The 14,637-nt window shown below is 42.2% G+C and overlaps 1 protein-coding gene across 1 annotated transcript in view; it reads right to left on the bottom strand.

Annotated features, from left to right (window-relative positions):
• gabrr2a (gamma-aminobutyric acid type A receptor subunit rho2a) overlaps positions 1–14,637 on the bottom strand; it is a 62,665-nt gene that overhangs the window by 16,168 nt on the left and 31,860 nt on the right. The window contains exons 4-6 of the mRNA XM_086128004.1: positions 11,411–11,634; positions 9,027–9,109; positions 2,840–2,980 (exon numbers count right to left, since the gene is read on the bottom strand). Of these exons, the coding sequence (XP_085984130.1) occupies positions 2,840–2,980; positions 9,027–9,109; positions 11,411–11,634 (448 nt within the window). The remainder of the gene's footprint in view (positions 1–2,839; positions 2,981–9,026; positions 9,110–11,410; positions 11,635–14,637) is intronic.

Below are 14,637 nucleotides of genomic sequence, written 5' to 3' on the forward strand. Positions count from 1 at the left end.
GGCCCGGGGAGAACATGCAAACTCCACACAGGGAGGCCGGAGCTGGAATTGAACCCGGTACCTCTGCACTGTGAAGCCGACGTGCTAACCACTGGACTACCGGGCCGCCCAACAGCATTTATTATTATTATTATTATTATTATGATTTTAAACTATGTATTATCAATATTCATTATTCAAAACATGAGAAAGCATTCAGCAAACATAACTGGAATCGAGCAAAAGGACTCCAAATCCCAACGGCCAAACCCGGAAGTGAAGTGCCGGCATTATTGACTCCAGCTGTAACGCAAATTACTTGGTTCAAACAAACATTCTAGTGCCACCGCACAAACGTGATGACTGTGCAAAAATAACTACATAAAAGACACCACTGTTACAGAAAGACTTTACACGCTATTTAAACTGCCGACCGCGAACGGAACAAACCGTGATTGAAACTAACTGTGATGCCGCTCTTTATATATTGCGCGAACTGTCACCTATCAGCAGCAGACCCGCCCCTCTTAAAGCGCCAGATTAATCCATCAATATGTGTTTCTCTGGATGGAATTTATTTGATTCCTTCGTGATTTTTGCGGACCTTGGACCCACTTTATACCTGTGGACAAGGGATTCGAGGCTCTAATCCAGGGGTGGGTCAACTACGGCCCGCGGGCCGGATCCGGCCCGTTGGTCTTTTTAATCCAGCCCGCCGATGATTGGTGCACAATTAAGGTTTGATTGCATTCATTTCGTTTGGACTTGTAATGACAGGTATTTCAACATCAGGTGGCGCAGTTACTTCAAGTTGCAGAGCACAGGGAGGGAGGGGAAGACGAAGAAAGAGGGAGTGAGTAATGACCATGGAAGGGAAAGTGATATGTATCTGATTAAACGAAGCGGGTAACAAAGTACGAAACATTCAGGAGACGCATGGAGTCGGAAAGACTTCAAATCTACGAGACTTTGAAAAACAAGGAAGCGATTCTTACTCAGTCCGATTCTGGCAATTTCCATGCTCAGAGTGAATTGCTTGTGGCTCGAGTAAATGAACATTTCCTAGAATGGTTTGATTGTTATCATGTTAAAAACTTTCCGCAAACTGGACCGCTAATAAGAGTTGGAGAGCAGTCAAATGTGTAGAGCGTGAACAACAGGGGGCTCAGTACACATGCTTGAGAAGAACCGGTGCTGAGTGTGATGGTGGAGGAGAATGTTACATTATTACTGGCATACAAAGACATTGTGCTATCTTCTTTATTTTCTATTTCTATTTCTAACTTTTGGCCCGGCCCTCCACAATATTTTCTGCTTCTCATTTGGCCCGCCCGGGAAAATAATTGCCCACTCCTGCTCTAATCCCTCATTGTGTCCGAGGACGGGCAACTCAAGGCCAAGGACTTGACTCCCGAGGCCAAGGACCAAGGACCGACCTTCGGTCCTCGAGGCCAAGGACCGGCTCGAGGACCACAACACTGCTGTGCGGTCTATCGCCTGGCAGAGTAATCGTGTAACTCTTCCATACCGGTTGGTAGCAGTACATGGAGCAGCTCGCTAATTGCTTCGTCCTTAGATACAAGCGAATTAGAGACGCATGGATGCAGGATGACTGTGAAAGGGTTTTTGAAGAGGAAAAATACTGACTCTGAACTGGACCCTGGACAAAATCCGGGCCCAGATGAAGTTCCTAGTCTGAGTGGAGGACAAAAGAAAGCAAAGACGTTCAGCAAAGTTTCTAGTGTGAGGCAATACAATGAAAGCTATCTTTCATTTGGATTAACTTTGACCAGAGATGTAACGGCATCGACTCCATTGTGCTTGGTATGTGGTGAAAGGCTCTTCAACAGCGCTTGGTCCCAAGTAAGCTTAAACGCCATCTCCAAACAAAAAAACCCTTCACTTCGAAACAAAAATGTGGAGCATTTTGTTTGCCTGCTTGAACACACGGAGAAACAAGCAACGTGCATGAGAAAAAACGCAAAGGTAAACAAGAGAGCCCTGAAAGCTAGCTACCACGTCGCTGAACCTGTGGCTAAATCAAAAAAGTCCCACACTGTGGCAGAGCAATTAATACTTCCCTGCAACTCCATCGTAAATGAGTTGCTCGGACCCGAAGCGGCTGAAGAAATAGACCAAGTCCCTCTTTCAGATAACACAATTTCAAGACGTACTGATGATATGTCTGCAGACATTGAAAGTGTGGTTTTGGACAAGATCCGTATCAGTAATACATTTGCGTTGCAAGTTTATGAGGCTACTGATATAAGTGGACATACTCAAGACACAATCAGAGAAAACTTTCTATTTTGCCAGGAAAGGAAAGTTTAGAAAATACTTTTATATATATAATTCTTCAATGTTAAAAAAAAACACTGTGAAAATAAGATTTTTTTTCACATTTTCAAGTAGTGTGCTGGGGATTTTTTTCAATGGAAGAAATGTCTTGGAAATGTCTCGAAAAAGATTGAAAAACGCTGCTTCAAATTGTCCCGAGGTGTGAGTGTGTGTGTGGATGGTTGTTCGTCTCTGTGTGCCCTGCGATTGGCTGGCAACCGGTTCAGGGTCTCCCCCGCCTACTGCCTGAAGACAGCTGGGATAGGCTCCAACACCCCCCACAGCCCTTGTGAGGATAAAGCGGATCAGAAATAACACCGAGTGTGATTAATTAATAATCAGCAATGGCTGATATTTTAGCGTTTGCCGTGTGGTGTGGCTGTATCAGATAAGCTACAAACAAAACAAAAACAACAGTATCATGCAGTTCATGGTGGAAAAACATCTGTTCTAACATCCATTTGAGTTCCTGAAAGACTCATTTGGATTATTTGTGCTATTACAATATTCTTAACCGCCATACCTGTGCTGCTGTAGAAGGCCAAACGAGATGTAGTGTGGAACTTCTGGATGAGGAACTGTGATAATGAAATCCGATCATCCGTACTTAGGGACTCATCACCGCTTTTCCAGTAAAGCATCAAGTCTTCATCTGTGTATGCATCTGTAAAATATCAGACAGCATTGTTTTAGATGCATTCAAAATGGATACTGTTATTCATCAATTATTATAATTTCCAGACTCCCATTCCACACGCTTGCCCCATGTGGCATGATTAATTTTAGGAATTTTACTCACAAACTTCATTTACCTTTGGAAAGCTGTCAAAAGTTAGTGGCCATGTTCTCAGATTACACCCAGACATATTTATTGCAAGAAAGTCATTTAACAGATATTAGAAGCAATGTTTTAAAACATACACATTTCGCCACATATTTGACTACAGATTACAGCTCAAGACAACGAGGACTGGCAATTATGAAGAACAACAAGTTAACCTTTCATCACAATAATTCAGTTTTACATCTGCAGGGACCACAAATCATTATTAACATATCCATTAACTACATCCCCTTCACAATAGCAAATCTTTCTGACCCAAACTACGGTGACCCTTGCCTTCCTTCATCGATTTTTCCGTACTTTCACAACCTTGCTCGGAGACTTTTCAACGTAACACTTAACCCAGACATTTGACAAATCCAGCACTTCAGAAAGTACCAGATCACCCCAGTCAACTGCTGTCCTAAAACAATATAAGGAGGATTGTGACCTTGGTGATGGTTGGAGACTACCACACTGACAGAGAAGACACACATTTTTCAAGAATTCATCACACACATTCCAAAATTTACTATTTTCTCACAAGCAACTCTCAATAACATAAGAAAAGATAAGAAAACCTTTATTAGTCTCGCAATGGAGAAATTCCCGATTCACAGCAGCAAAGTTATGAAAGGAAGTAGTAGAACAACAAAATATAGGAGCTGCTGGAAAGTCAGCCACTCACACGGCGCCATTTTGAAGTCAAAATAACAAAAATAACACAACACAACACATACTCTGACATATATGAAACACAAATCCAACCAATAATAATAAGTGACCACTCTGCAGTTCCACTTGCAAAACATACAAAAAGCCATCCCCCACGCCTCTACCAGATGGATATTCAACATATCACTGCTTGAAGATCAGAAATTTGACAGTTACTTGAATAGTCATTCATGAAAATGAATGACTGAACACATCCGCAACGCTGCTCTTGCAAGCTGCTTCAGGGATCTTCGTCATACATCCGTCCATTGTCTGACCGGCTTATTCTCACGAGTGTCGCTAGGGTGCGGGAGGCTATCCCAGCTGTCTTTGGGCAGGTGGGTTACACCCTGAACCGGTTGTCAGCCAATCGCAGGGCACGCGTAGACAAAAACTATTTAAGATAAGATAAGAAAACCACTGTTGGCATCATACAAAACACGGAAATATGCTGTCCTGTTGGGTTGTCATGCTCAATTTTGTCGTGGGCCACTTTAGAATTACGTCTTCCCTTGAAGGACCGTTATGACAATGAATCCACAAAAAATTGTCTCATCGCATTATTACTTGTCAAAAACAAATTCATCGATTACTAATTTTGAAATCAGTCAACTATAATAATTCAGTTATTGTTCAAGTGAGTCTCAACAGGGTAACAAAATGATTGCAAAATGTCAACATTATTTCGTACATTGACTATTTGGTACAAATTTTGGCAAGGATTATGCAAGTTAACACACATGATTGGTTTTCGCGGGCCACATAAAATGATGTGGTGGGCCACAATTGGCCCTGGGACCTTGAGGTTGACACCTGTGCTGTACTGGAATCAAAATTAGAAAAGGAAACTAAAGAAGGTGACAACCTCCATGCCACCAATCCCCCTAAAAGCATTAATACGAGTTCCAGAAACGAACAACAAAATGGAAGTAAAGGACCTTTTCAACAAACAAATAAACAAAAATATTTTTTCTTCTTGACTGAATTAATCACTAAGTAATAAGTCCATGGCACACCTGGTAAAACTGGCAAAATAAATACAAGACAAACATTGGAATAATAAAGGTCTCAGCAAGGGAGTCGCATCACAACACAAAAGTTAACAACAATGTCATTGTGAACTATTAATAGGATTTGCAGACTGCACCTCATAACCCAAATATAAAGATACTTATAGATTTTTGAACAATATCAATCTACCCCAATGGATTTGGGAACAAACCGATCAGCCTTTAACCTTCGATGATTCCTGTAATGCTCTCCATGAATGCCAAGCAACGTGACTTCCCTGCGGAGTTATATCAACAATTCTGGAATTCCGTCTCTCCTCGACACAATACCTCCCACTATGGACTGTTTTAATTACCATGCTTAAAACCTTACAAAGATCCCACTCTGCCATCTAGTTATCATCCTCTTTAATTAATACGGACATAAAAAAATCATCAGCAAGGCACTGTCAAACAGAATCGAAGAGGTCATTCCATCCATCATCCAATCAGAGCAAACTGGTTTCATGAAAAGGAAGGCAGTCATCCAATAACACAAACAACGGTTCAACTTAATGCCGCTATCAAACAATCGGAAATGGAAAAACAATATTCTTCCTAGACGAGCAGAAAACATTTGATAGCTTTCATAGGAAATTCTTGTTTGAAACTTAACAAAGATTTGGATTCATACAGAGTCACTCATGAACTAAATTAGGGCACGATGTGCATCACCAGCAGCCACACTTAACACTAATGGGTTAATTTCACAACAACTCACTCTTTCAATGGCACTAGACAGGGATGGCCACTCTCTCCATCGCTGTTTGCAATTTTCATTGAACCACTAAGCAGGGGATACCCTGAACCGGTTGCCCGCCACTCGCAGGGCACACACAGACAAACAACCATCCACGCTCACAGTTACACCTAGGGACAATTTAGAGTGATCAATCAGCCTGCCATGCATGTTTTTGGAATGTGGGAGGAAACCGGAGTACCCGGAGAAGACCACCTGGGGCTCAACACCTCCATGTGTAACTGGCTGCTGGACTTTTTGACGGGGGGCCACAAGCAGTCCTGGTTGGCAAAAATACCTCCAGCACCATCATGATGAACATGGGGGCCCCCCCAAGAATGTGTGCTGAGCCCCCTCCTCTTCACTCTGCTGACCCACGGCTGCACTCCCTCATCCTGCTCCAACCTCTTCATTAAGTTTGCAGATGACAACTGTGGTGGTGGGTCTCATCAACAACAACGATGAGACGATCTATAGGAGTGAGGTGAGCAGGCTGGCCATGTGGTGCAAAGACAACAATCTCCACCTGAATGTATAACCACCCAGCACTCCCAGCATGCTCCGCTGACCATCGACGGTGCCGCAGTGGAGAGGGTGAGTAGCACCAAGTTCCTTAGTGTGCACATACATCTCTGAAGACCTGACCTGGAGCCTAAATACTACCTCACTGGCCAAAAAAGCCCACCAGCGCCTGTACTTCCTCCGCAAACTGAGGAGAGCAAGAGCCCCGCCCCCCATGATGCAGACTTTATATAGAGGCACCATTGAGAGCATCTTAACCAGCTGCATCACCGTGTGGTATGGCGCTTGCACTGTGTCCTGCAGAAAGAGTGTGCAGCGCATTGTGAGAACGGTTGAGAAGATCATTGATGTCTCTCTGCCTCCACTCGCGGACATTTACAACTCTCGTCTGACCCGCCAAGCTACCCAGATCGCAGGTGACCCCACCCACCCGTCTCACAGGCGCTTCGACCTACTGCCGTCGGGGAGGAGACTGTGATGTCTCCCTGCTAAAACCACCAGGCTCAAGAACAGTTTATTCCACCAGGCGGTCAGAAGACTAAACTCCCCATCTGACATCCGATTATTGCACTTAAAACAAGTCACAAGCAGGTTGTGGTGCTTCTGGCAGTATCGGCAGGGGCCAGGCCCTGCAGAATGGTGAAATCTGTATCTCCATAGAGATCCTCAGCAGAAAGAATCATCAAGCTCTTTTAAACACTCTGGACTGTTGTGGTGACATCCGATTATTGCACTTAAAACAAGTCACAAGTGTCCTTGGTTGTCTGTTGCTGCCATTTGTTTATTTATTTTTAATTTACCATATTTATATATTTATGTCTTATGAGTTTTTTACATAAATATTAGCTGCGTCTGTTCAATGCACTACATGTTTGCACTGTGGTGGAGAGAGGAAAGTAATTTCATCTGTGCTGTATGTTACACATAGAGCATATTTGACAATAAAAGCTGACCTGACCTGACCTGACCACGCAGGCCCGGAGAGAACATGCAACCTCCACACAAGGTGGCCGGAGGTGGAATTGAACCGGTACCTCTGTGCTGTGAGGTTGACGCGCTAACCACTGGACCACCGGGGCTGCCCCTAATATAAATATATCGTAAAAAAAAAAAAAAAAAGTAAACAATTTGCACAAAATTAAGTCACATCCAGTGGGTTTTTTTTCAAGGCTCACATTGTTTTATTATATGATGATTAGCAGAATTATATCTTAAGGCAGCGGTCCCGAACCTATTTTTGCTCCATGGACCGATTTAATGTCAGACAATATTTTCAGGGACCAGCCTTTAAGGTGTGCCAGATAAATACAACAAAATATATGACCTGCATGAAAACTGTGATATTTTCTAAATATAATAATTAACACGAATCGTGACACGAGGAACGTCCTATCTGGCCGCAAAACGCTCTCTGGTCAAGTAGGACTCCTGATACTCTCTAATAAATGTAGCCTTCCTTTTCTTGAAAATCGTAGGCTGCTCTTCTGTCTCCTTAAGGGACTAATCAGGCCACTGAGTCACCTTTGCGAAAACTGAAGCCACTGAAGAACAATCATGCCAATATACTGTGTGTTGACTGCTACAAAGACATGTGGCAAATGCAGAAGGGAGATGCCATGGCAGAACCAGCTATGTGTCACGTTGCGGGGTGGTGGTGGACCCCAAAAAGCAGGCAGGAGAGAGGAGCAGGGTGTATTTGAAGAAGTGTATTGATAAAACACAGAAAACTAAATCCTAAGCAAACAAAGTCCAAAGTAGCAAACAAAAACCATGACTGAAGCTCAAAACTATCAATAACAGAAACATGACAGACAAACAAACATGACAGCAGCAAAAAGCAACAATGACCCGACAATGAGTGGTTGGTGTGCAGCTGCATGGGTGGGGGAGGGCCCTACAGTGCCACCTGTTGGTCCCAAACCGAATCATGACACTATGTTGTGAGTATGCAGACGCTTAATGAGTGCTAAAATGCCACCATCACTGCACGTGTAATTAATGGTTACTTTTTGCTAAATAGTGTTGTTGTTGGGTTTTTGTTGTCGTTTTGTTGTTATTGATTTTTTTACATATTTCATTGTTTTTTAATGTATATTTTTTGATATTTCATATGATTCCTACACTGTACTTGCTAAAAAATGTCATTGGATGGAATTCAAATTCCAGTCCTATACTGTATCTGTCAGGCAGTAACACACTCTAGCTCACAGGTGTCAAACCAAAGGCCCGGGGGCCAGATTTGGCCCACCAACACAATTTTATGTGACCCCCCCCGACAGAAAAGCATGTGTGTCAACTTGCTATGATCCTTGCTAAAAAAAAAAGTACCCAAATGTCAAATTGTGGTGTAGTAAATTACTTTGAGATTTTGCAATAATTTAGTTACACTGTTACAGTCACTTGAACAAGAATTGAGTTTACAGTCATTTGAAAAATAATTGAACAGACTATTATTGTTGACTGTTTCCAAAACTAGCAACCCATTAATTCGTTGTGTACAAATAATAAATGCAATGAGACAATTAGACATTTTTGGGGTTTCACTGTCAGACCACCCTTCCGAGGGAAGACGTAACTCCAAAGTGGCCCATGACAAAAAGGAGTTTGACACCTCTGCTCTAGCTCATCAATAAATCTCAACAAGAAAACAAAAAATACCACTAGATTTCATCCCAACTTATTCAGTGCCAATTTCATGGAGTGAGTCATTTAAAGGCAAAGTGATTGCACACACACATTCCTCCTAATTGGTTAGCTTGGTCCCCGACCCCCCACTTGTCTGAACAGGATAAACAGTCAAGATGATGATAGTGGTGATCGGTGAACAGATGTATGACGATGCGATTAATGATGTTCAACTCACAGCTCTCCAACTCCAGAGAACATGTCTGAGAATCCAGAGGAAATCGGCTGAAGTCCATGTTACAAGCCGCAGTCACTGTGACTCTAAGAGACATCAAGAGGACAATCATGTCATTGCATACATTCTTCAGTATTACTTGAACCTGTCAGAGATATTATTAATCATAATACAGGGTTAATACTGAACCCTGGATCCAAAAGCAGACAAAAAAAACAGTAATCAAAGATAATTTCAGAATTGGACTTTTTACAAAATTTTGCCGATCCACCAGTCTGTCATCATCGGTCCATCTTTTTTCAAACTGAACCAACTTATTTCAGTTCGCCAGTCCCCCCCAAAAAAAACCAAAAAAACATCATAGTCCACCAGATGAAAAACAGATGAAAATTACAGAAGTAAATAGAGTGTACTATCAGTATGTGTACATCAAATGTTGGTTGCCCAAAGAACTACACACACACACACACACACACACACACACACACACACACACACACACACACAAATCAAAACAATGAAAACAAAAGGTCAACGTGAACAAACAAGTTGCATCCAAAAACATACTCAAAGAGGTAGAGGGAGCCACAGTGGAATAAATACGGCAACAACAGAAATACTGTATACATAGGATAGAAACACTCAAACACATAGATAACAGTAGTATTTAAAGTATTTACGGTCAAGAAACGGTATTCATAAACAGCCAAAGACTGGACACGCAAAGTACAAGAGTCCATCAGGAATACAAGAACATGAGAGACAATCGTGGAAATCAATTACCGTATTGGCCCGAATATAAGACGGTGTTTTTTGCATTGAAATAAGACTAAAAAAGTGGGGGTCGTCTTATATTCGGGGTCTAGACAGTATACCCATTCACGACGCTAGATGGCGCCAGATATCATTGAAGCAAATGCTGAACTTGACACCCCAGGCCAAGGTGAACCCCTGCCACGAAGAATAAAAATAAAAATAGAAGATCGGCCAGGTTAACCGGCAGCTGAGGAGAAGTTATGATGTAATTTAAATTTCAAAAACCAGAAGCCATCATTTTCGAATGTGATTGCACTTTAGATTTGAATGAGGCAAAATAACATGCTTTTTCTCTCAAATATATTGTTATAATCATTGGTTTCAGATGTACTGTAATTATTTTCTGTGTAAAAATTAATTTGGTGTTCAAAAAGTCTTTTTTCAAACTTGAGTCTTGAAAAAGACATATTTATATTTGGGCCAATATGGTAGTATCCCTAACCGGGTCAAGTACCTACAGACACACATTTCACAAATGACGGATAGAAAGACACCCAGCCTGTCTTGCGAGTGTCATCCACCAATACACTACTTCAGACCGAATGTGACGCGCCGCTTGTTTCGTGCGTGTTCACAGTGTTTGTATGTGGGTGGTAGTGACTTTACTTTACTTCAAGCGGACAAGAGGAGGAGCATGCATGTTTTTGGAATGTGGGAGGAAACCGGAGTACCCAGAGAAAACCCACACAGGCATGGGGAGAATATGCAAACTCCACACAGGAAAGCTGGAGCTGGGATTCTTTTGCCCTAGCCATGCGTTTGACAGGAGAGCTTGGCGTAGACAGCGAGCTAAACAATCTTCCAATAAAAACACGAAGATGAGAATCCACCGTTTGGTATTTTTATGGAAGTCTTTCTTGTAAAACTTGTCACAAACAAAAACACAACATGAATGTTTGTAATAGCATCCAATCATACAAATGAAATGAAATTCGCCACTCATGTAACAGCCCTACTCTCTAGCTTATTTAACAATGCCGTGGTAAGTATTTACAGAGATTCATTGATGAAATACTTATATATGACAATAAAAAACTTGCACAACAAAGAGTAGTATGTAGAACTGTGTAAATGTACTTACAGATTGTGCCTGAACATGCCAAAAGAAAGAGGCTGGAAGTGGATGTGATCGCACCTCTCCACTCAAAATGTCTACCCCACTGACTTTTTGGGTGGTTCTAACTACTTCCACCACGAGAGGCACTGTACTGAACTGTAATACAATACTACCATCACTAGGGGCACTGCACTGTACTGTAATACAATTACTAGGGGCAGAATAGGGATCGAACCCACGACCTCTACACTGTGAGGTCGACGGGCTAATCACTCGTCCGCCGGACCTTTCTGTGTAGTGTTTAATTTGATTAATTTTTTTATCCATCGATGATTTTGCGTTAAGGGCTCATCACTTGCCATCTCCAGTCACTATCATCACCTTATGCACCCTGTAACCTGATAACATGATAAGCTGTCCATTGTAGTAACCTGAAAGGGTTCAATTCTACTGTGACAGATAGACAGACATAAAGCAAATCAATAAATGTGCTTGTTGATGACTTGATACACACCTGAGACTGTAAAGCACGTGACCATCTGGAAAGACACGCAACATGATGTTGTCTGTGGTTGTGTCATGGATGAAAGACCTCTTAGAGTGGACAAAGAATACATCAGGGACCCAGATCTTTTTCACCAGACGGCCATCAAATGTCATGCTCTTGTTGGTACTGCTGGTGAATGACAGACGCTCGTCTTTCCAGTAATGTCTCAGGTACAGTGTCATGGTAAAGTCCTGTTGGAAGATGATGTGAAAGTGAACCAGAGAACATTAACAATGCAGAGTCAGTACCCATTCCAGGAAATATTGTGCGAAGTAAGGGAAGGCAGCTTTATTTAAATCAGGCATTCCATACAAAAAGTATCATCAGGGCCTTAATACTGCAACATCAGACCTATGATCACTGAAAATAATTCAACAAAGAAGACGGAAGTCACAATGTGCACAACAATCACTGACATTTAGAATTATTTGCTCCTTTTCAGGAGGCGGGCTGAGGCTGCATATCTACTTTAGTTTTTGGGACAAATGATCCCTGGGGAGGGAGGACCCGGATCTTTTCAGTTTCGAAGTATCATATTGTGTTTGTTAGCACTCGTAATTCAAACATACATTTTTTTTCAAAATCATGTTTTAAGTTTCATTAAATGTGCATTCAAACGCAGTAGCCGACTAGGCCAGTTGAGCCAATAGCATGCAAAGCTACAAAACACGTGATGTTACTCAGACACGCTCAGGCGAAGATATGCAACAGCTGTGTGTGAAAATAATGTTCCGTTGTTGGTGTTCACTTTACATGGCTAGCTATGCTATTTATTTGCTATGTAAAGTTTGACAATGTTTATTATGAGTAGAGTTAGCTTTGTCAGATTGTGTTGAGGCCTAAGAGCCCATATGTGAGGTGTGAATGATAAAAGATAGTTACCCCGAATGGAATTTGAATGATAATCAATTTAGATTGTAATTTCCAATTTTGAAAACTAGAGTTGGCCAAACAAAATCTAAATAGTGACTTAGAATATAATCTACACTAGTGGTTCTTAACCTTGTTAGAGGTACCGAATCCAACCGGTTCATGTGCACATTCACCGAACCCTTCATTCGAATTTTGTTACAAATTCAGGACATAAAGAAACACATTGATTAAAAAGAGAAAAAAATGTAAACACAATTAGAATAATTATAAAATAAAAGTTTTTTAATTGTGCACAAAATGAACCAGCCAGTGATAGCCAAGTGGGCGTGTCATAACACATCGACATTTTGAATTGGGCGTGTCTTAACCTCCATGGCAGAGGCTCTGTCTGTCATGTTCCTGTTCCTGGCTTTGCCAGCAGGTGGCAGGCTTAGCAGACTTGCGGGTTGCACACCTGCTGCCAATCTCGTAATTAGGGACAAACCTGTCACTGGTTGTCAGGGAATTGTTTGCCTTGCTGCTGCTCTTGCTCATGTGACCTTTTTTCTAGACTTCTCGGCTAGTGATGGGTCCATGAGGCCTCATGAGGCGTGTCGACACAATGACACACTGTGTTGATACTGTGCTGATACTGTGTCGCTGACCACTGCCACCTGCTGGACCTTCAAAATCCCTGCAGCTGCAGCCAACCCACTTGACAGACTGAACAGACTGATTTGATGATGAAGTGTATACAATGCACTAACTACCTCACTCTACCCACAATAGCCACAAGCGCCATTGTTTATGTTGTTGTTTATGCTGTTTATATTGTTTATATTGTCTATACTGTTCAGATTACATGTCTTTTTTATACAGTGTAGCTGCTATCCTTTCTTAGCTGTGTGTGTTTAATGCACAGCATGTTTGCATGCATATTTGCACTGAGGATTGAGAGGAAGAAATTTCATCTATGCTGCATGTCATACATAAAGCATATTTGACAATAAAGATGACATTGACCCTTGACAATATCATTCACATCCATGCATTCATATTGTATCATTCAATGTGTTTCAATAATGTGAAAATCAGGTGAATGAGGATGCTTGTGGGCTTTGTCTTCACAAATTTTTATTCAGAAAAATAAGATGCTCCAGTGTTTTAAATTTCAGTCTGTTGCGTTTAATGCATGCTATTTCCCCTGTTGTGGAGAACACACACACAATGGAATAAGACATGTCAAAAATCCGAGAGGCACTGCCGCACTTGGTGAGACAAGGAGATTTGAATAAATACCTTATTCTCCAAAAGGAGATCAAAATGGCTCTACACGGCAGACAATTTGTGTTTGTCCGGAAGCTGCTCCATAATATGCACGTACTGTAGCAACGTCACTCGAGTGAAGTTCGACTCAGCAGTCGATAGTCTGCTGCTCTCAGCTGTGCGCATGAGCACGTACTCGCGGCGCCGACCCAACCCACGCCACATATTAAGCTTTGAACTACGACAACAGCTAAGCTAGCCTAGCCGATGTAATGATGGTCAGCAGACAAGGTTTACGTTTTATGTGACTTTTAATAACAACGTGGCAGAGTCATCAAACATGCAGTGTGCTCACTCGCAGTCACTTTCTGGAACTCCCCCTTATAGGCGGGACCTCTCAATCAACTGGAGTATGACGTACAGTACAAACGTTCATAAAGCACTTCTCATATAATAATAGCCGACATGACGCTCGAAGTCAGACGGACACATTTTTTCTGATAATCAGTGTGTTTTCCGTATTGCCCAAACATATATTTTTATTCAAGCGAGGGTGAGGTCTGGCTTGTTTCGGCAGTCGGCATCGTGTCGCCAGACGCACTTCCTTAGATACACTGTGCGGGCTCTGCTGCGTCAACGCCCCCTGGACTAAGTGGCGCAGCCTGGACTGTGCCAAGCAGCCTGGACTGTGTCGACGCAGCCGATGCAGTCTAAACTGCGCCGGTGCAGTTCACGTGTCAATCACGTGACGTAATGAAGCAGCACATGCACCGACACGTGGTTTGCTCTGTGAGCAAACCACAGTCAACGCATCGGTGTCGCTGGACCCATCACTCTTCTCGCTCTAGCCACGTTTATTCTTGTTCTCGGGTTCCTTTGTTCGTGAGTATCATTTTTGTTTTCATCTTTGTTCTGAGCTTACGTAAATTGGGTTCTTTGCATTTTGTTTTGTTTGTCTCGGGTTAATTTTCTTTTTTGCCTTTTGCGCAAGTGCTTTTGGATGGTTATCGTTTTGTTTTTTCTTTTCCTGGTCCTCACTTGACCAGCGCTTTATGTTTCTACTCTGTCGGTGCGTT

Source organism: Hippocampus guttulatus, chromosome 13 (assembly GCF_054856545.1).
Source record: "Hippocampus guttulatus isolate MCC_2025c chromosome 13, RoL_Hgut_1.0, whole genome shotgun sequence".
Taxonomy (NCBI): Eukaryota; Metazoa; Chordata; class Actinopteri; order Syngnathiformes; family Syngnathidae; genus Hippocampus; species Hippocampus guttulatus.